General features: G+C 47.8%; 1 protein-coding gene across 3 annotated transcripts in view; it reads left to right on the top strand.

The window, feature by feature from the left end:
• Positions 1-23,244, top strand: part of LOC117583591 (ell-associated factor Eaf) — a 116,050-nt gene that overhangs the window by 85,160 nt on the left and 7,646 nt on the right. For 2 of the 3 annotated variants that reach the window (XM_034271980.1, XM_034271982.1), the window contains exon 5: positions 14,806-14,871. The exons of the other annotated variant lie outside the window; for it this stretch is intronic. In XM_034271980.1, the coding sequence (XP_034127871.1) occupies positions 14,806-14,871 (66 nt within the window). The remainder of the gene's footprint in view (positions 1-14,805; positions 14,872-23,244) is intronic. 3 annotated transcript variants of the gene reach the window in all.

The raw sequence follows: 23,244 nt of genomic DNA, 5'->3' as shown, positions 1-23,244 counted from the left end.
CAGAAGCTAAATGGCATGGAAAGGCTTGCCCGGAACAGTTAGAGGCTCCAAGTCGAAGCCGTTAAAGCTGGCCAAGATGATGTCTTCAGTTGCTGGACTGCCAGACTGGAGTTTTCCTCTTCGATTTTTCCCCCGAAAACACTTTTGACAGCTGCAAGCTTCTGCAACTGTTGCTGCTGCTGCTGCCACCGATTGTTGCACTTCAACTTGGCTACTAATGAGGCGTGACATTGATGATGACTCGGGCACGCTGAGCCCGAATCGCTGGCATCATTTGTAATGTGTCATGATTATGCAATATTCGTGCAACAATTACGGGCCAGACATTTGCATAAAAGCGGACGCCCGTCAGACCCACTTTGAGTGGCAATTTTCCACTCAACTCTGCCAGCAACGAAAGCCCAATGGAAAAGCAGGCCAAAACGGCAAACGGGTTGCCAAAGACAACAGGAAGCTGAGAACTGCAGGCGGGCTGCCTGTTGCCTGCTTGGATTCAGTCGATCTTTTGGATCTGCGCATGCGCCGCGGCGAATGACAGCTCCGCCTGGACCGTGGACAGTGGACAGTGGACATTGGCCAGTCACTGTAGAGACACTGCGAACCAGCCGGCTGCCGGCTGCACTGACAGCTGTTGATTGATGAATCCTACAGCCAGCCCCCCGGTCCAGCCCCACGGGGGCTGCCGACCAGACCCGACGAAGACTGTCCAGTTGACGTCTCTTGCAGCTTGCGGCGATCTTTAAGCTATCGAACTGTCCAGCTCCCAGCTCTCCCAGCTCTCTCTCTCTGTCTTTTGCTATCTCCGACTGGACTTGGACTGTGGCCAAAGATTGATGATGACGCAAGCCCCCATGGCCGATGCTCCTCGCTCCGTTTTATGGCCGCGCTTGTGCAATAAACACTTCTAATTGTAATTAATGAGGCGATTGTTTAGTTTTTATGTGTTGATTTTTCTGATTTACGGCCACAACATACTAGATTGTGTGTGTCCCTGCCACAACTGCAACTGTCCCAAGTCCGAGTAAAGTGGAGCATTGAACCTTGATCGATAATCAACACTTGGACACTTGGTAAAAGGGCCGGCCTGCAACAGAAGCTCTCCTCTCCATAGATTAACTCGTTCAAGCCGTAAAGTGGCCGCCAACTAGCTCTCTCGGCCCAGGCCCAGGCCCAGGCCCAGGCCAAGACAAAGCCCAAAGAAAACAAATGAAATGAAAGGAAGACAGAACTCAGGACTGCCTCTGCCTCTCTGTGGCTGCAGAGCTAGAGCTTGGCTTGTTTCTGTGCATTGAACTTGATTGCCATTGCAACCATTTTCCTTCTCTTTGTTTTGCTTTTTTTTTTGCTGCTGCTGTTGCCCGACCCTTACGGCTGTCCTGTCCTGTTTTGTGCGCTCTGTGTACCATCCTGTACACGTACTCCTCAGCCTCAGCCTCAACCTCATCCTCATCTCTTGGCTGCACTCGTCTGCAGCTATCGACGCGGATTTATCTTAAATGCTGCGTTTAGTTTTCTGTTTTTCCAAGCTCTTCCACACTCTTCACTCCTTGGCCATGTAGTCGGTGCTTTTCTCCTGGCCATTTTAGCTTCGTGTTTTCGTTTATTGGCAAACACTTTTCGCGTTCAGCTCAAACTAATGGCTCCGGGGTGCGCCTAATGATACCTGGCCCGGGCACAAAACTACTACAGAAAGTTCACTCCAATGAAAATGTCAGCTGAAGCTTTTTTTTTATTTGCTCCAGCCATGCCATGCCACATGCCCCAGAGAGACACAGCAGAGAGAGAGAGAGAAACACGACAAAAATCAAAATAATTGCATTGCTGACGCGTCACGCTCCTGCCAATGGGGGGAGCAGGAGGAGCTGGAGCTACGTTCTATATGGGGGCGTGTCCAGGTGTTTGTTGACATGGCGCTGTGCATGCGGCCTACTCATAAATCAGCGGGGCCAAGGGGTCAAGCGGTGGCCGGCCGCATGTGGCAACAAACGAGGCTTAGAGTGGCTTACAAAAGGCAACAATAATATGCTCCAATCTTGGCCATCTATCGGCTATCGGTCCATGTGGGACAGGCAGCGGCTGCACTTTCCCCCAACGAATGGCTGCTCTTGTCTTGACTCTTTTGTCAACATTAACATACGTAAGTGTCAGCTGCATGTTGCTACTGTGACTGCAACTTCAAACAGAGGCACAGCACAACATCGTTGGATGCCCCCGAAGCCGCATGCGGCTTGGATGTGGCTGCCGTGTGGCAGAGGGGGCATGGAGGCCAATTGATTTATCGTGACAATGAGTGCAGCTCCCGAGCTTCGCTATCGATGTGTAAATTTGAATTTCGTGGCTCATAAAGCGGACAATGGAGGCAGCATTGAAAGACAAATGTGGCAGCTCTAGATTGTTGTCGGCAGCATGTTGCTGTTGTCTCTGCCACTACTGTTGCAGCAGCAGCAGCAGCAGCAGCAGCAGCAGCAGCAGCAGCACTAAAAAGTGAATGCCCTCACGGTGACGTCACTGGTGCAACTCCAGTTCCAGATCCAGTTTCTCGCCTGCTTGCAATTATCCAAAGACAAGATAGAGAGAGAGAGAGGAAAGCGAACGATGAGCAAAATACAGAATCCTGAAGAAATATGGAAACCAAAACAAACTGCACGATATCAAAACAAAGCCAAATGAGGGGCAGCACTGGGCTGTGTGCCACAGGGAGTGGAGTGGAAGTGCAGTGCAGAAAGAGGAGAGATGAAAATCGAGTGGAACGAACTCTGTTGCACTCTGCAGTGAGGCAGTGGCAGCAGTGGCAGCGGCAACTGTGGGAAAGGCAATGTGCCGGGTCGACGGGTGTTGAAGTGGAACGTAACGAATGAGCGGGCAACAGGCGATGGGAAAGAGAGAGTGGAGAGGAGAGCAGTGGCAGTGGTAGTGGCAGAGAGAGAGAGAGAGAGAGAGAGAGGATGCAGGCTCTGTGGCAGAGTGGCAGCAACGATGACTAAATGCAACAAGCTGCGACTTTGACTTGCATTTCGCATTCGCATTTGTGGTAGTAAACTAAAGTTGATGAGCAACTTCAATGGCAAGTGGCAGCAGCAGCAGCAGCAGCAGCAACTTGAGCATTATCTACTGTTGCAACAACAACATTCAGCCAGCCATTCGAGTGTATGTGGCACACAGGCTGAGGCTGGCAGGGGGAGAGGCTTGGCTGTGGCTGTGGCTCGCAAGTTGCACAAACATGTTGCTCACTGGCTCCGCGACATGATTCTGAGGCGCAGATATAAAACCGAAAAACAACAGCCACATCCAGATCCACATCCCCAGCAGAAACCAAAAGCAAAAGCTGAAGCAGCAGCAACAACTTGGAACTTGGAACTTGGAACGTGGAAGGCACAAAACAACACCAGCTACGACGACGACTCCGACTCCGACTCCGACTCCGACGATTGGGGGATAGCCAGAACAAGAACAATGTTGGGCTAGGTTCCTCGCGAAACTGTTGCACCCCGAACCACACCGCATCGCAACATCCCTACAGCTCTGGTCTGTGTGTGTGTGTGTGTGTGTGTGTGTGTGTGGAGCCTGGCCCACAACGTCTCCGTCTCGGTCGTAGATGCCGTTTGGCCGCTCGCCATCGTCATTATTATCATCTGGTTTTGGTCTGAGGTCTGAGGTCTGGACAATTCTCTACCTTCAATCGTAGCAGCCCCAGTCCCATCCCATACCCAGAAACAACTATTGTCCATAGCCTCTCTATAGGCTATACTCGAACTAGCTGCTTATGTTTGTTGCCTTTTGGTTAAGGCTCTTGTCATTGTAGTTGTTTCTGCTTTAATTTAGATGCATCTTGAACAGTTTCTTTTTTTTTTTTTTTCATTTTTTAGTTGTGTTTATTCCAAGTTTTTCCTTTATTTTTTTGTGGTTTGCAAACATGGAAAATGCCAGCAAAATGGAAACTTTCATAAGATAAACAAAAGTTATATATGCATTTATGTATGAGAAGAAGGAGAGGGAGGGGGACTGGGGAGCGGGAAAGGATTCCCAAATTGGTGGGGGTTTTACTTGCATGCCTAGAAAATATTTGCCATGTCAGAAAAGTTGCATAACTAATTTTGTGTGTTCCATCTCTCTCGTTTCAGGTGAGTTTTACCCTCTGATGTGCAAAATCTGAGTAAGTCATGTGTTTAGTATTAAGGTGGACAAGCCCTACCTCTGCCCCACTCGTCTGCGTTCCATTAAAAGCAATCAGAACTGCTGGTCGCGCCCCTTTTTTCGAATCACAATCCACAATGAGACAGGAAACAAGGAGCGTAAAATTGTTCAAGCAGCTGCTTTACTCACTTGTACATGCCCTTCCACAGGGTATTATAATTCTGTGCAGCAGAAAGCAGTTGTAATAGATATTCATATTTCTGAAAAACTCTAGCTTGGCTGCATTTCTCTTGCAATTACGATTTATCGTACTCTCCATGTGTCAATCTGCTGCAGAGTATCAATGGCTTCGACTGTTTCGATTCCAGTCATTCCGCCTCTTTGTTGTTGTGCTGCTGCTGCAGTGGCAATCAACTCATTAGCTAAAGGTCTCCAGCAACAAGAACAAAGGCGGCTTGGGAGAAACCAACCGCGTTACGCATTTTTAATTGCCAACTTGGGCTGCCCAGACAAAAGGCAGCAACACAAAAAAACACACACACACACACACAACACTGCGACGGCAATTAAAAAATTAAGCAACAAATATTTTTTGCATCAGCTGTTGGGAGTGGAGCGGGGCAGCAATGTCAACGAGTCGCAGAAGCATTTCCTGCCAAACAGAAGTGGAGCTCGAGAGAACCCCAAAAGCCCAAAGAACAAACCTCAAACCCAATGGAACTTCGAATGGGAGCGTGGCTGTGTTGGTTCTCTGCCCCTCTCCTCTTCCCCTCTGTAATTTATGCGCCTTTTCGACGCGCTTGCCAATTGCCTGGTGCCGTTCTTCTGCGTTTTGTTTTTGTTTCCAAGAAACAGCAGCAGCCACCAAGCAACCCATCCGCTATACGTTTGATTCCTACGAGTATGCCATGCTCCATCTTCTTCCATCTTCCCTCCACCATCACCCCTCCCTCCTTCATTCGTATGCCATTCTACATCATCCGCCCGTCAGCTTTGCGCCCCCGCGCAACATTGTAAAGATTTCTTTATTACTTGGGCACGTTCGTTCCCGTGTTTGTTGTTGCTGCTCCCGCTGCTGCTGCTGCTGCTGCTGCTGCTGCTGCTGCTGCTGCTGCTGCTGCTTGGGGTCGAGGCCGGTCATTAATATCCACGCATGGAGTTCACTTCAGTTCGGTATGGCTACGGCTACAGCTACGGCACTCCCCTTATACACCACCCACCCACTCATAGCTCTTCCTCCACTCACAGCACATCTCTTCATCTGCACCCACCCCCCCCAACCCCTTCGACGATTCGTTCCAATCTGAATCAGCTGTATGCATAATATTTGTTGTTTGTTGATTCTGTCAGCGTGTTGAGGATCCGCTTCGTCACCTCATCGCTTGGGCTCTTCATCGTTTCTTTTTCTTTTTATTTTTTTTTGCTTTATTCTCTGCAGTTTCTTTACCATCTTTAGCCTCATCATCCTCTGGGGCTGTGTCTCTGTCTCCATCTCTGTCTCTTGTGATTCTTTTGCGCGATTCTTGTGCAGGTCAGTTCTGCCGTATGCGGGGATACTCCCCCTCCCACACTCTCTCTCTCTCTATCTGTTGTTGTTGTTGTGGCTATACGTGAGTGGCTTTGCCAAGCAGAAATCTTTGTCTCTGCTGCGCTTCTGTCGCCATTTCTCCACAGAGCCACAGCAGCACGACTTATCAATGTTGTTGTTCCTGGTTGCGCTCTCTCTCTCTCTCTCTTTCCCTTTTGGTCTGTTCTTCTGTTCACGAATGCAGCCTGATAATGATAATGATTATGATTATGATGTTATGGCGGCTGTGGCCTAGATAATGATGTTTGTTTGCTGCCAGCTTGCACACAATGGATCTAGTAATGCTGTCAAAGTATGAGTGACAACCATATGCAGACACATTTAGTTACTCCTACTATTATCTGTCCATTACTCTTAGTTCTAAATCCTCAACTTTCCATTTGTTGCTTAAATGAAGATTATTCCTGACCCTTCCTGAACCTCTTCCTTGTTGATTCCGAGCTCCCTGTCCTTCGATCAGGTGCTGGCCGTTCTCTTGCGCAAGTTGCTTGGCCTCCTCTTTCCTTCCATTTCTGCTGGACTCCCATTTGCTAGTCTTAATCTTGCCTCGATGTTGTTCTCCGCTCTTCGTTGTTATTGTGGCTGTCTGTGCCGGCCGGCCGGCCGGCATTATATCTCATTACAGAGATCAGCATAAATAAGCAGCGAGCACGAGTACCGCGAGCAGCAGCAGCACCAACCCAAACCTGAGCAAAGAGCGGGTCATGCAGCGATTAAGCGATACATTCAGCCATGTTCATGTATTCCCCAAAGACCAGAGAATGGCAAGGAGATGAAGAGACAAACAGTGAAACAGAGAGAGAATGAGGAAGAGGAAGAGCTAGAGAGGGATACAGCTGGAGAAAGGGCATAAAACTCTTGCGTACTTGCCCGGCGAGGCAACTGAACTCGATTGCAGCGCGTGAAGGTGGACATGACGGACCCCGTTCGCTGTCTCTCTGCCCGTACCCATACTCCACTCCATTCCTCGATGCTGATCTTCTGTGTCCGTGTTCCATGGAGCAAAATAGAATTTGTTATTGTTGCCGTTGCCGTTGCCGTTGCAGTTGAGGCAGGGCAGGGGCAGTGCCTGTGCCTGTGCCTGTGCCTTGACCACATGCGTCATCATCATCATGTTACCCGTGTGTAAGAACATGATCATTACGCAAACACACACAGTCAGAGACAGAGAGAGAGAGAGAGAGAGAGCGTGTGTATGAGTGTGGATACTGATTCCCCACTGGACATGAAGCCGGCTGTTGATTCAGCCTCCACCTTCCCCTCCTCCTTCGCGCTGGATGCGCCTCGTTCAGGCGTTTTTAATGATGCGTCAGAATATTGTTTACGCATCATTTTACATGTCGGCAAATGGGAATGGAATGGAATGGGTTGTGGAGTTGCAGTGGAGTGGATTTGCCATGCAGTGGAGTGGAGTGGTGGCACGAGGAATATCATAGATGCTCCCTCTGGGCATTTGCTGAATGGTAGATGGGTTGCAACTCCAGCTCGAGCTCTCTGCTCGAGCTCTCTGCTATAAAATTATGAAACCTCTTTGCTCTCGTAGTGCCTCTGCCAAATTCCATCGTGATGTGTGCATTAAAGCACGAATTAGCCCCCGGCCATGGCCATGGCAACAAAGTATCTGCAGAATATGTCTTAACCCATCTCTCAGCTGAGGCTGAGGCCGAGGCTGGGCCACTGGATACTATGATGCTGGCTTATTAGCCAGTAGACCTTCCAGGCAGACTCAGACTCTCACCCCTGAAAACTGAAAAGAAATTTCAATAAACATGAAATTGTGAAATGTTTTAATCTCTCCCCCGCTGTCCGGCATATTTTCCTCCAAAAAATAAAGCGCTTAAATGTAGGTCTGCCTCCGCTCCTCTCTCCCTTCTCCCTGCCGCTGTCGAAAAACTTTTGAATTTATGATTGAACAGCAGCCATGCCAGGGGATCCACGCTGTGCGGCACACAAAGAAATTCCAATATCGTTTTTATGCCTACGATTTCTGGGGCTGGGTAAAAGTGTTGCCATGGCGCCCGGCCCCAAACACTGTGAAGGGGGAATATGCAACAGCAGCAGAAAGAAGCCTCCTGCCACTCCTGCTGTTGCATTTATGCTTAAGCTTCTGTTTATGCCACTGCCACAACTTCGTCTTCTTGCAGTTGTTGTTCCTGCTGTTGCTGTTGTTGTAATTGTTGCTTTGGAAATTAAGCGAAAAACTTGTCAAAGGCATGTCCTGGTGCCACCATCCTGCTAGCTACTGCTGCAGCTCCAGCTCCAGCACCAGCTCATGCCATCGCCCACACCTGGCGAAGGCAAAGTCAAGTGCAGCTAGAGGGGGGAGAGTGGGGACCCTACCTATGCCTTACTTGGGCTCTCTCCTGGCCCTCGCTGACATGCAATCCGAGGTACATGTGCCTGCCTGCCTGCCGATTCTTGGCCAGGGTTCAATGACACACAGGATAAGCAACACAGGAACAGAGCTACAGAGCAACACTGCCTGCCACTGCCACTGCCACTGCCACATCAGGCAGCCTAAGTACAACAACAACAACAACAACAACAACAACAACAACCGGCATAAACTTTTGCTGGGGCAAGAGCACACAAAACGTAAACGTTGCAAAAAGGCGGCAAGCAAAAGCGAACCCGAAAACAAAGCCATGGCTAAAACGTCCAGAAGCAGGCTGAGTAGACCAGCAGGGGGTGCAGAGAGGGGCAGCAACATAGGGAGCCTAGGCAGCGGCACGTACAGAACAGCACAGCTACTCATACAACTCCCTGCTGCCGCTGTCGTTGCACTTGAGGTTAAAGGCAGTGGAGCAGCCAGCCCCAAGCCAAACCAAACCAAACCCGAACCCGAACCCGAATCCGAACCAAAACCGAACTGAGGGGAAACCTGTGTACAAATACTCGACATGCACGACCATGCCCCGTATCCCCGCCCGAACGACTCCCATTTGGCACTCCGCTGTGTATCCTGTTTGCCTATGTGTACCCCTGCCCTGCCTGTTCCCATCCCTGCACAGCCCTGCCTATCCCTACCCATCCAGTGCATATGTTCGAGTTGAATGGATTCTTTGCCCGAATCCCTTGCCCTGGACATGGGCATGGACTGGGTACATGGACATCGACATGGGCCTGGAAGCCCTAGCAAAGCTTTTCTTTTGCATTTTTCGGAGAGAGTGGCACCAGGCTGCGTGGCAGGACACGGACACGGGCCCCCTGCCTGCCATTTACTTACCATGGTTATTAAAAATTCCTCTCCACTTGGGCCCAATATGAATTGAATTCAATAAAATATGAGTTGAGCCCCTGCCGGGGGGCTGTCTTGCCGAGCCCAAGCAAAATCGGAGATGAATCTTCAAAGCATACAACGGGGCGCCATCAAAAGTTCATTTGAATGGACTGCAAACAGTCGGAGGTGTCTTCTATCTATCCTGCAGCTAGGAATACCCTTTTGATTGTTCCAAAGAGGCGATCAAGTACGCACCAAGGAAATGGGAATATTTGTGCCTTAAATAGACCCTGGCCATTACCGATGCTTATTAAATAATTTATTGAGCCCTGGCCATTAGCTTAGATCGAAGAGGAGTGGAGGAGGATGGAGTGCAGATGGAGCTGCATTTTCATAACAAAACAATTTGCAAGGGCCACGGAGCGAAGGCAACAGCATAAAACCGGAAATCCTTTCCAACTCGCATATGGCACGCAAAACGAAGGCAACTTTTCCATTGGTTGTTACTCTCCTCGTTGTTGTTGTTGTTACTTTAGTTGTTGTTGTTGTTTTGTTGGGCTAGGTGCCCTGAAGCCACGATTGTTGCTGTTGCCTGCGCCGCGGAAAATTGCCGCTTTTAATATTACCTTTTATTTGCAATTTCTGTTGGGAGAGCTGGAGAGCTGAGCAGAGCCTTTTGTAATAATGCAGTGCGCATGTAATAGGAGCCAGGTGCCAGAGTGCCGAGTCGCCTCCATCCATTTATACCTATAAGCGTATATATATATATTCTTTCTACCCATTGCAGCAATCATTTTCCCACCCAAACCCCAAGCCCTGCCACCACCTGCCGTTCGTCGTTGTCATTTGCCACAATTTGTACGCTGTTATTAACTTGGACATGCTTGCATAGAGTATTTATATATTTTTTGTATAGCATATATTCTTTTTGTGCATTTCTGTTTTTCATTTCATTATTAATGGCATGATACGAGGCAATATGTAATATTTTACAACGTTTGTCAATTGGCCTCCTCCTGTACACAGAGTGGGAAGCGGTAAGCGGCAAGCGGCAATAAAAAAAATACAAGCAGCCAGTTACAGTACTTATATTTGGTTTTGCTTTTTGCCTTTTGCCTTTTGCTGCATCGATTCATTTTAATAACATATCCCCACTGGCAATTCCTGCAATCACTGCAATCACGGTACATACACTTATGGGGCGGACTGTCGCCAGGCCCCTTCCCTACTTGGAAGTTCCCCTCAGTCTGCGCTAATCAGTCGTTGCCCCCAACAAAATAACAAGTGCGAAATACAGTCCCCTGATAGACAGATAGGCCATGATAGAGTGCGGAGTTGTCGGTGTTATCTGATGTTGACCTTCCGTTTCGAAAAACTGCGTTTTCGTTTCCTATGTGACACTCAAAAGTTGCGATTCACGAGCAGGTAGGCAAGAAAATCCAAGCAAAAGTAAGTCATTAAACCTGACATTGGCACGAAATACTCGTATTTATAGCTTTACACAAATAAACACAAAAGAAATCAAAATAAACAAAGAAAATTATCGCATTTGAAGTCTGCACTTCCTGTTCAACCCATAAAACCCATGACTAAATTGGAGTATTGTAAAAAATTGGAGTCCCCTTGGAAGCAGACTTCTTGGCAGCCAAACACACAAACAAAATAGTTGGAAATAGTTATGTTTGCTTTTCATTTTATGATGCAAATCGCTCGGGCGGAGTAGTTCCTATCTTATCAGAGGGCAGGGCCCATAAAATAGATGTTTTAATACTCGCATGCACTTTCAACGGCAACAGCAAGAGGCGACAGGGAGACAGTCAGACGGACAGACGGACAGACGGACAGCTACATGACTGAATGTTTATATTTATACCTTGTTGTTGCATGGAAATGGCGATCGAGAATGGAAAAAGCTCTGGGAGCAGGAGCAGATACGCGTAGAGGGTGTAGATGTGCCTGGGGTGGGGCGAGTTCATTGTCATCAAGGTCGTATGGACACTCTTGGCCGTAAAGTGTGAATGTCGGTCGGCTGCTTAGGGGCTCGGGGCCAGACGGAGCTTCTGATAAGCCACCGCAACCGAATATCAGCTAAAAATCTATAATGCCAGACACAAAAAAATAAAAAAACAGCAGGAGCAAACCGCAACAAGTTTGCCCGTGCTGTGGGGGTCATTGCCCTTGCAGTTTACACTAAATTAAGTGCATTAACATGCAAATTAAATTTAGTTTAATTAAATTATGTATAAACATTCGAGTCGCCAAACGAGTTGTTATTTTTGTTGCTGTTCGCAGAGTCAATGCACTTGACTAACTGACTGATTGACGGTCCAAGAAATTAAAATTGAAATTGAAACAAAACAAAACAAAACAAAGCGAAAACAACTTATACATATAGACAGCCATAGGCGATATACCGTTGGTACCCGTTGCTCAGGTTTCTTCAATTACTTTTTGTTGTTTTTGCTAATAAGAAAATGAACTGAAAGCAAAGGATTTTGGATTGAGCCAACACGCGGGTAGGGTATGCGGGAGAGCAAAAGCAAGCCGCTAAACGTGCAGCAGTCTTTCACCCTCTCTCTCTCTCTTTCTTTCTGGATTGACTCATTCTAACCTCGAATGTATGCACTCCCCCTATTGCACTGCACTTCCCCTCTCTCTCTCTCTCTCTCTCTATCTGTTCGCTCTTCACTCTAGTGTTTTATGTGTGTAATCTGCTGGCAAAGTTTCATTGACTCGCGCGTAGGCAAAAACGCAGCAATTAAAGTATAAAATGTGCCACTGCACAAAGCCAGAGGAGGGGTGGAGAGAGACTAATGCTCGGCCAGCGGTTTAAAGATTATTTACGAGTCGTTGCTTGTTAGTCACGTTTTTGGAGCAGACGTTGCTCAGAGTTCAGCGAGAGGTTGCTTGGGGGGAGCTTGGACGTTGTCCAGCGGCAGCCGGCAAGCAGCAGGTAGACAGCAGAGTGGGGAGAGCAGGAGACGAGAGAGCAGTAGAGCGGGAGAGCAGAATAACATGCAAGCAGCAGTAACTGTAACAGCTGAAGAGCATCAAAGCGGGAGAGCAAAAGAACGGCAAGCAGCAGAAAGGAAGAGAGGGAGACGGGAGAGCGCAGCAGCGCAGAAGAAAGAAATGAGATAGAAACAAATCAAATCAAATGACAAAACAAAATGTCAATTTGCAAGGCAAATGGATTAGAATCGAATCGAATCGAATTGAAACGCACGGAATGGAATGTGTGTGCATTGAAATCGGAACCAAAGGAATTTCCTTATAAAGGTCATTGGTTATACCCGTTCAAACCGTTAGCTCAAAATGTCCTTCAATGTCTAGACGTATTGGGCAAAACGCACACAGCCACAAATAATGCGTGATTCTGTTGAAAATTCATCGAGTTTATTCAACTCTGCTCAGTGGCTGAGTGGCCTCAGTGGGCGAAGAAAAGTCTACAAAAGTTGCCACAAAATGTACGGCCTTGCGGCCCGTGGCAGGTTTCACTTTTAACGGTGTGGCCGGGCCAGCAATTAGTGTCGAGTAGATAGGAAACGTAGTTAACCCATCGCCATGAAATATTTTTGATGTTTAAACACTTTAACTTCCTTAAACAAAACCATAAACCATCAGTGGGCAGGCGGCAGCCCCAATCCTTTGCCCCTGTTTAATGGGCCAGCGCCTAGGCCCTCCGCCCTTCGCCCATTTGGAGCTTTTATGATTTCGGATTTAACTTTCTGCCGTAGCCGTCATGTACCCACGATGCGTGCCAATGACACAATAAAAGTTGCCACAGGCAACCAGCCACACCAAGGCTAGGGCATCCCGAGATCCTTGAAATAAGGCGTTCGCACGCAGGAGCGACGTCCCCCGCCGAAGCCCCGAAACCAAATCCATAGACGGCAACGCACCTCGTCGTCTGCCTGCCACCAAGCCATAAAAGTAGCAAAAGAAGGAGGGCGGGCAACGCACTGCAAACAATTGAGAACAAAAACTTGATCCACCAACAAAAAACAACAAAAAAAAAACACAAGGGAGAGAGAGAGGGAGAGAAGCAAAACGTGGCCACAGACAGACTTGAGGCAGAGAGAAGCTGTTTGTGGCAGCAGCCAAGCCAGGACACGACTAAGCGACACCCTCCACAGCGAGCATTGGCTGAAACGAAGCTGTTAGCCAGCCTAATAGGCCCACAGATTTGCCACTGGAAAAAGTGCGTGAGTCGGCCTCGTTCATTGACTCTGCGTTCGCTTTCTCCTCGCGTCTCCTCTTCTCAGCTGTGCTCTGCCTTGGCCCGCTCTTCTTGGCCTTCTTGGCGTGTTGTATCTGTTAATATTTTTGTTTCTTTTGGCCGCCGGGCTCAGCATGAGCTGGGGAGAGTGAGTGCCAGTCAGCCAGGCAGTCAGGCAGTTAGGCAGCCTCCTTGGCTCAGTGTCAATGGCATTCAAGCTGCGAGGCAAGTCGACTCGACTCGACTTGAATCGAGGTTATTGGACCCGCCAACGCCATTGCCACCCATCGTCCTGTGCCATATATTTTTAGCCTACTTTTGCGAGGCAGCAGCAGTGGCACTGACTCCCAAGTATATTTGGAGGTCAATTATCTCAGCTGGGCCAATCCATCATTCGGCCATTGGCCAACGCCCGTGCGTATGCAACGCTTTCTTGGGTAAGAGAGGCGTCTACCACCTGCCCTGCCTCATAATGATGAGTAATTTCGAGGCTCATTCCTACCCAGGCCACGCGCATCTTTAATATCAATTAGGAGTGCGAAAGTACAGCTCCGATCTTATCACAAGCCTTTTATTTTTTGGCCACCTTAGGCACTGCGGAGAGGGGCAGTGAGGTGCTGTGGTGTACGAGACTGTTGTGGGTTATTCAACTTTTGATTAATGGCGCCGCATGCATGACAAATGGCCGCCGGTTGCTGCACTTGAAATTGTTTTTTCGCCATCCCCGCTCGCTCATTTAATTAACTAAATTTATCGCTGTGCCAAGTCAGACTCAAAACAACTCCGGACTGGGCTGGGGTGGGGTGTACTCCTTAGTCATGTATTTAATTCTCGATCGAGGCACTTTGTTAGCCGTTAGTCGAGCTCAATTAAAGTTCGCCTTTTTCCCAGAATGTCGGCTGACCGAAAAACGTGGAGGCCAGCGTCAGAGTCGCGTCAACATGCAATCGCCAAGGCAACTCCTAGTAATTACTCGCAATTAACATGCGCAATTAAGGAGTGGGGGCAGGCGGACTGATTCGTGAAATCATGTCAATGCCTCACATTTATTGCTAATCAACGGCCAGCGAACATGAAAATGGCAAAGTAAAAGCCTCCACCCAAAACACAGCAAGAGAAACAGTCGGAGAAACAGTACAAAATACGATAAAAATCGTCAAAGAAATGCAGTGCATATTTATGGGGAACGAATAGTAGAGGCAGTTGCTAGTTTGCTCACGAAAGTCGGCTAACAATTTGACCCCGACATGGTAAACTTGGAAATGGGAACACGAAGGCTATCTGTGCCGCTTCCTCTGCCACTCTCCTCTGCCTATCCTTTTGCCTTGCCCTGCCGCATGCGAACCTGCGGCCTACAAAGCTGCGTTGCCAACAGAAAACGAGCTGCAAAGTTTCACAGCAACAACCCAGCAAAATACACAGAAAATTGAACTGTGCCGGTGGGTTGGTGGTGTTTGAGGGAGTGGAAAAACTGCCACTTGACATAAACACAAAGCTTCAAGGGAGGGAGCTTCAGATTCGCGGAAATGAATTCTCCACAAAAGACCTTCAAAGATATGCAGATAAATATGAAAGCGAGAAATAAATGAAATGAAATAAACATTTTAATTAATGATTCTTTCTTTTTGTTGTGTCTCTTTTCAGGTGAGTGCCATGAGGTCTCTTATCCCGCATTATGGCTCAACCTTCGCATCGCCCACTGCCAGAACTGTAAGTTGACTTTTGCAAATAGCTAAAAAGGCATTAAGCCTGCATACCCCATAAGCCCGTGGCAAGAACCACTTTCGGTTCATTGGGCGTGACAGCCAAAAACTAAATACAAAAAAAAACCAGAAAAAGTCGAAAAAAAGTTTTAAAAAAAATAGCCGAAAAACGCCGTAAAAATTCATTGAACGGTTAACGAACGAACAGTCGAGAGCGCCCCATTGAATAGAGTCAGAAAGGCAATTTAAGCGCCTTTTGTTCACATTGCGCATACGCCGCGTCTGCCGCAGTTGCCGCAGCTGCAGGCCACAGACACCGTCCAGACCCAGTCATTACGAAAGTTATTCAGCCAAAATGTTTGCCCTGGCCATTACATCAGGAGAAAAAAATGCGGAAATTCAGCTGGACAAGGCAAGCAGGAAAATTTATGAAAATTGCCAGGTGTCCGTGTCTGAGTCTCCTTTTTTTCACTTTCGCTGTCAATTGTTTGGACTGGGGGGACAGCTGCTGGCTGGCCAAATTCAGGTTTACTCTAGCGAGCCGAACAATTTGCATTCCATTGGTGTCCATGTCCATGGCTGTGTCCATGTCCAGCAGTTGTCAAATTGTCAATGCAAATGTTGCGTCATGTCAATTGGCAGCATTCTTCTACTGCTGCTCGTTGCCATCTATTTGAGCGTTGAATTTCAGTTAAATGTGTTTGTAACTGATGCCATAAATTGCATTTGACCGATATCAGACGACATTAGGGCTAAGCAGTCGGATATCATGTTTCCCCCACAATGTTTTGTGTGTGCACCCTCTGGGGGGTGGTTGGCCATCGCTTTCGATTATCGTTTGGCGCCATCCGGCTCAGCTGACTCCTGCAAGTCACGAACTTCTCGTTCTCCATATCAAATTGCAATTGCTCAGCATTCGAAAGCCACAAAACCCCCCTAAAACACCACGGAGATGCCCAACCGCAAGCAAATTGAATTAATTAAGAAATGTGTATTATATTACCAAGAAAAACACCAGGGAGGGCTGCGAGTGGGGGGTGCCAGGCAAATGATAAAGCAAAATTAATAATGAACCAGAAGGGATGATGCAGGGGGAGACTGAGCTCGGGTCACCGCCAAAGCTCCCCGCTAAGCTATGCGAAATTATGAAATTGATTTAAGCTGCCAAATTGCTTAAACAATATTTCTTTTGGTCCGTTCTTCCTGGATTCCTGCAGCGAAAATTTCACTTGAACAAGCGAAAGTCCCTGCCCAGTTTACTGTTTAGTTCGGGGTTATTGTTCGAGTCAATAAGAGCCAAACGGGGGTGGGACAAGGGAGTAAGTTAAGGAAATTTCTAATTACAAATCTTCCGGCATTTGGCCTTTTATCTAAACAGGAAGCGGGTAAAGAAGCCGCAAACTCAGGCTGAAGCTGTAGCTGAAGCCAAACAATGGCCGAAAGGGAGAGCAAAAGGGAGAAAGAGTAAAGAGAAAGGAAAAGGAGAGCGAGAGCGAGAGCTTGGGATGACACTTTCGCTGGCTTCGCTTGACTGCTCTTGATGCTGCATCAGGAAAAGTCCTACCGAATTGGGTCAACCAAGAAATAAAAAGGTTCCTTGCCGGAGACAAGGAGACGTGGCAAGAGGGGGTTAAATGGTGACAATAGGGGTGGCGAAAAAAACAAAGGAAAAAGTTAAAAACTTCCACTTAAAGCTGCGCTGCCCCGTTATCATTTGCAATTAGACGCGTTGACACTTGGCCGGTGTGAAAAGCTCCACTCAAAAAGGGGAAAAGTGAGGCAGAATTCAGCGGGAAAGTGAAAAGTTCAGTTAGAGCGGGGAAAAGTGAACCAAAAGTGGTTGGCTTGGTGGTAAGCAGCTGCTTCTTTTACTCCATGGAGTGTGTGCGTGTGTGCAGCGAATTGAATATTTAAATCCCACACACAAATCCGTGCATGCCTCAAATTGAAAAGGGTTGCCACAACCCCTGCCCCAGCCGCATAAAATATGCAAAGAAAATGGAATGGAAACAAAATTATGCTTGTTGCAGGTTATTTGAAGTTATTTTTTGTTGCAGCTTTTTCTTTGTTCAATTTCTTTTATTTCATTTTTTATTTTTGGAAAATGTGAAATTGGTTTGAAATTTGGCAACATTTTTCCCTTGTTCCCTTCTTGTTTATGCCCGAAATCAACTTTATTTTGGGCTGCGTGCGTGCGAGTTCAATCTGCAAATGCATTGGAAATGAAATTGAAATTTTCCCTGCCGCGGGCGGGTACTGCGTCTTCCCGCCCCACCAACTCGCTGTCTCTGCAGCTGTCTGTCTGTCTGTTGGTGTCTCTCTTTTTGTGGAGTTTGACTTTTTGGCTTTTTTGGCAACCAGCAATTTTCAATTGGATTTGTATGGCAGCTCTAAATCAAAAAAGAAATACTCTGGCAGCAGCTGGTGCTGGATGTGGCACAACTTTTGGGCAGATAATACCCAAAGCTAAGCAGATGCAGACGGAGATACAGATACAGCTGTCCCACTATGTACATAATCATTATAATCTCTGGTTTATTGATTCAAAGACTTGGCTTAGGCAGCCGGAAAGTGTTTTTGGGTTAGTCAAACACACACACACACACAGGAAATGTGTGCCAAGCCACAGCCAAGTCTCCAATTCAATTCGAAGGACTTTTCCGGCCACTTTATTAACAGCTTTTTGGCATTTGCCTAAGCTCGTATTAACCCATTTTTGGCCACGAACACACACACACTCAGCGTAGAGAAAAGTTGGCTTACCTTTGCGGGAATTACGAGGGGGGAGGTGGCTGAGTATACCTTCAACATGTTGCATGGTAGGGCGGAACATGGCTGGTAGTCTATATATGAATATGCCTCCATTTTCGGCGACACTCCAAAGCCGATTGCTGTCCTGTCTAATTTGCTGGCCATAAGCAGCTTATGGCTACAACTTTTCTCCGCTCTACGCTCATTTTGGCCATATTAAAACGGCATTTTAAACACACACACACACACACACTCAAGGGCAGATGCCCCATCTCCCTGCTGACTCTTGTCCTTCTGCAACATTTATAACTTCTTTTTTTTTTTTTTGGTAAATGACAAGGACAACTTTTGAGTGGCGTATAATACCTGAAAAGTAATGTGCTCCCCGCCACCATCCCTCATCCTCCCTCACTGCCCTTTGGGAAATGATAGACTCCGTCGAATGGCACATCCCATACCACACCGCCACAAACCAATCCCATGAAGCAGGCAGCTCTTGTCCCACAAGTTGATTATTTTTTGGTCATTTTGTGGAGTGTGTGCTTCCCGAGTGTGTGCCGCATTCTGCGCAGTTTTTCCGTCAGTTTTCCTGTTGGAAAATTATTAGATGGCCATTTTTCCGTTCGCTTGTCGACCCCGCCCCGTATCAAGGCATCAAGTTCCTCTTGTCAGGGCCAGCTTACGAGGCGATTGGCTGCGAGGGCCAAATTGAAATGCGCCCCTCCAGAGACCCCAAACAGTCTTCAAACTGTTGGAAGAGTTTTAAAGGAGAGAACAGGAAAAAAAATGAAAATGTAAGGGTACAAACCCATCTACAGTTGCGATATTTTCTCCATTTGCTAGATGGCAAATCAGGAAAAACTGAAGCTTAACGCTGCTGAATAGCTGATTGCAGCTGCAGCTCTTTCATTTGCTCATCGAAGCAGCGTAGCATTAAGCCTTCAACATACACATAGTGACAGTCTGCTTTAGTGTGTGTGTGTGTGTGTGTGTGTGTGTGTGTGTGTGTGTACATCACACGTACACAGATGCAACTGTGCTTGTAGTCGTGCACATAATGGCATCTACGCTTGACCTGGTTTAGTTCTGCTCTCGCTTCCCCCCCCCCAACACGTTCACAGAGCAAATGGCAGGCCCATCCTTATCCACAGCATACATAAATTTGGCCAAGTACAGTTACTGCCATATGTATGCTCACACAAGCAGGCCTTGATGGTGTTGGTGCATCTGTTGTTGCCGCTTTTGTTTCGGAAGCTTGGCAATTGCAATTTCGCAAGGTCATCCAGGCGCAAAGTGATTTCTCTCTCCCTGCCACACTCTCTCTCTCGCTCTCCCTCTCTCCCCTCTCTCTCTCTCTCTATCACTGACAAGTGCTGTGTTTGACCTAGTTACTGGGACCCCTGGCACACTGCCTGCATTCTGGGTCAAACATAGCAGCCAAGCCGGCGATGAAGGATGAAGCAGAATGGAGATGCAAAGCGCGAGAAAGCGAATGCGGGTCAGGCCGAAGCAAATGGCAGCCAGCGAGGGGAGCTAAAATCAAAATGGATGAGTTCCCTTGTACATCTATGCATTGTACATATACGTTTACATATATGTATGTACATATGTATCAACTGATGTAGGTACAGTCTGTCGTTTGCTGCTTGTCCCTGGCCTCTCGTGTCACCGATTCTGACATTTCGTTATAAGCCAATTACTTTTTAGGTTTAACGTCCAGTTCGGTCCACCCCCGTCAACCGCAAAACATGTGCGAGTCCGTCTTGATTAGGCACACAGGCACACAGGCTGACAGTCAACCCATTCAAGCTCCATTTGGCAATTACCGCAGCAATAAAAGTCAACGGCAAGTGCAGCCAGCCACAAATTGTAGCGAGTATCAACACCCCAAACGCCCACCGTCGTTTACGTGTGTCAAATAATAATTCCGTTGTCCTACGGGCGGCTGCTTATCGGTGTGGGGCCAAGTGAAAAAGGATTCTGGCAGGGTGAAAATTTACATTTTACAATTTACGCAAATTTTTATGTCATAATTGGATTCTGGCTCGGGCAGGGCATTGTGTGTTGTTTGGGACAGACGAGCGAGTTGCTCTCTCCCCTCTCCCCCGATAGATGTGACAATGGGCAGTGATAACGAATGCAGGGGATGGGGATGGGGTTGGGGTTGGGGTTGGGGTTGTGGCGCTAGGGTTGATCCGGCTCAGCCTGCGGTGGCCATTAAGTTGGCCCGAAGGATGCTCGCCTTGTTATTCGAGCATTTTCACTGATAAGAAATTTAATGCCCTGAGCCCTGGGCGGGTTGAGCGCTGTGCCTCCTGCCCCATGCTGTGGTAAATTGAGCGTGTCCGGATATGGAGCAGGGGGAACATGAATATGTATGCGGCATGTATGCTGCACATGTGGCAGATGACAAGTGCCTGCCCCATTGCAGTTTCTTCTCTCGAACTTTTTACTTTCCCCTCAAGATTTATGCAGATTTATTTATTTATTTAAGTGTTGCACACTTTTGGGCTGCTCAGTCGTTGGCCTTCATCCTAGTACATCCGTTTCCGTTTGTGGTTCTGTTTCCGTTCCATGCTGCCAACTATTGCATCCTGCTCCTTTATTTTATCTAATTTGCCATATACAAGTATTTATGGCTGTGTGAGTTTCCACACAAAAGTCGCTCACGAACTTTTCGCATCAATTTTATATACGAAACGTGTCAGCGTTTGTCTGTCTGTCGCTCTGTCTGTTGGATGCTGGCTGGCAACCCCTTGAGCTGAGCTGCGATAGCTAACAATTTTGGCCATGTCAAGCCAGTGCTGCTTCAGTCTGTTCAAAATATCAAAATCAACGCCATTGTCATAGTCGGTATTTGTTGAATGAATGAGCACTCAACCTCAATTTCAGCTTCCATCGCGTTTCCCCTTTTTGTTTTCTCCCCTCTACACTTCCGTTCATTTCCTCGGCTTTTCCCGCGGCAATGACAATTTCGCGTGTGTGTGTCACATCAGTTATGCAGACGTGTGTTTCTCTGTGTGTTTGTGTGTGTGTGTGTGTCTGCGTAGTTATATATTTATGACACTCTGTCACTGTCGACCTCTTGCTCCGCTCTTGCTCTTGTGTGCTCCTCGTGCGTGCTTTTATTTAAACGCAATCAAATTAAGCACCCAACAAATTGGCAAGGCCAGGCAGCGGCAGTGTAATCAAATTTTCCAAATTTGTTTTAAAAGGTGGAAATCAAATATACAGCCAGCCCCAAACTATGCCAACCCCCGAGCCCAAACACAGGCGGGGCAACCCTGGCAACTCGTTACAGAAAAATAACATCATTTTCCCCAGCAAATTTACTGTGTTCTCGCTTGATGATTGCAGATGATAAAGTAGACCAAAATGTTGTTGAAAGCTGTCCCTGTCCTTGTCTCTCTCTCTCTCTCTCTCCTTCTCTTATCTGATGTGACCCAATTTGGGGCCAGCCCTGAGACTGCTGCCTGAACGCTTGCCGATAAGACTTTAAAGCCAGACTCACACATGCAAATTGTAGCGCGGATTGCTATTCCAATTCGATTTGTGGCAGGGCTGGCAAGCAATCAATTCCCCTGCCCCCCCCATGTCTTGTGTGTGTGTATCCTCCACATCAAATATCCAACTTCCACTTCAGAGTCTGCCTGGCAATGCAAATTATAAAAATTGCCATGACGAGCTTAGCCAGCTTTAATGGGGCGTATAAAACGAGCAGGACAGGGCATGGCAGGGCAGGGCAGGGCAGGGCCGGGGCATGGCAAGAAGTTCCCCGCGGGGCAGGCCCATCATTTTCGTTGCCTACTTTTGTGCGCCGCTTAGGGTGGAGGTGTGAGGCCGTGGGCCGACATTAATGGGATGCGGGCGTTGAAATGTAAACGGCGCCGTGAGTGCAATTCGAGTTTGCCAGAGTATTAAGCCCTATTAGGAGATTTTCGGGGCAGGCACTCGCAGCAAAACCTTTTAAGATTTTCACAAAGCGCAAGGCAAAAGCAAAAAGAAAAATGAAAGAAAAAAGGCAACCAAATCCCTACGTGAGCGCATTTTCAGCTCCTAATAAAAGGCATTTCTGCCACTCAAATTGGGACATGCATGCAGCATGGGCAGTGGAGTATGGAGAGTGGGAGAGACCGCCTCCACATCGATAATATGTGTACAAAATTGTGTGCTATTTTCGGTCTGCTGTGCGGCAGTCAATAAATTATGCTTCCGCTCCATTTTGCGTGCTCGCAGAAGGGGGAGTTTGGGGGAGTGGGTGGAAGTAAGCGCCCGTTATGTTGTGCTGCTTCCAGTGACCCAATTTTGTTAACGGTAATAGCACACTTCCAGCCACTCGCGCGTTCTCTTCGTGCTCGCTCTTTGGTGGCACACTGTTGCGCTCTCTGGCGCTCTTTTGCTCCCTCTGTAGCTCGCTCTTTGGTCTGGCTTGGCGCTCTCTGGCCCTGTTAAGCGCTGCAAGTGACGTTTTCATGTGGCACGGACAGGGCCAACACACACAGAGACAGAGACAGAGACAGAGACGAGCAGGGGCATGGCCAACCCCCAAGCAGCCACTATATACAGTTGACCCAATTTCGAGTTTGTCCTTCCACAGCTGTTCTGATTTCGGTTTCGATTTCGGTTCGCATTTCCTCCTCGCTTTTTTCCTTTTCCTTTTTGTGTATTTTTGGCTCTCGGCCATTTCTCTGGTGGTTTGGGGTTGTTTATGCTTCCGCCAAAAGGGAAACGACGGGGAAACTCCAAGACGAGCAGAGAGAGTAAAGGAGAAAGGGAAATAACTTTTATTTATACATCGCACGTAGTCTGCGTGGGTGTTGGGTGTGTGTGGGTGTTTAGTGCTCTTCAATTTGGGGCTGTCAAGTACATTTTCATTGAACATGAAGGCTGCAGCAGGCATGGCAACAAACGTCTGCAGATAACATCAGAATAATCAATTGCTGTGCAGGTGCAGGCTCTTCCCTGACTTTTCTCTATCCTGCCTTGTACAAATATTCGCCTAGCAATTTGCAGGAAGCTGTTCCGCCTCCCCAGTTCCAAGCAAATACAAATATACTTCCCTGACATCTGGGTTTTTGCCTGGAACTGGCGCCAGACAGCGGCGACTCTGCCAGAGGGATGAAGCCGCAAGCAAACCGGGAATGCCATTCCACCCAACGCCCACTTTCTCGGTCCGCTTCGAGTTGGAACTGCCGTAAAGAAGATTCATGTTATGCCGCCCACTCACGAGACCCGAACCCGGACATAGACACAGTCTCGGTCGCAGTTATTTTCCGTGTTCCCAGTCCCTGTCTGTCCTGCTGCGAGCCGCCAAATCAGGACATAGTGCGGTAGTCATGGACCAGGGTGGAATTTTATTTCCCTTTCTTGGAGCTGGGGGGAACGCCTGCTGCCAGCTGGAGTTTTGTGCCGCCAAGCGACCAGAATGGTTTTCATTCATTAGGAAACGAGCGCTGGCAGCCCCCTGCGTCGACCGTCCCTCATTAGAGCTAAATAATTAACACACAGACAGAGGCGGAGGTGGAGACTGGAGACTGGAGACATAACTTGAAGCTGCTTTAATTTACTTTTCGATTTGGCCAACTTGTCAGGTGGCAATAAAACACAGCTGACGGGGCAGGTATGACGG

Source organism: Drosophila guanche, unplaced genomic scaffold (genome assembly GCF_900245975.1).
Source record: "Drosophila guanche unplaced genomic scaffold, DGUA_6, whole genome shotgun sequence".
NCBI classification, from domain to species: Eukaryota; Metazoa; Arthropoda; class Insecta; order Diptera; family Drosophilidae; genus Drosophila; species Drosophila guanche.
This window is presented reverse-complemented; position numbering and strand designations above follow the sequence as displayed.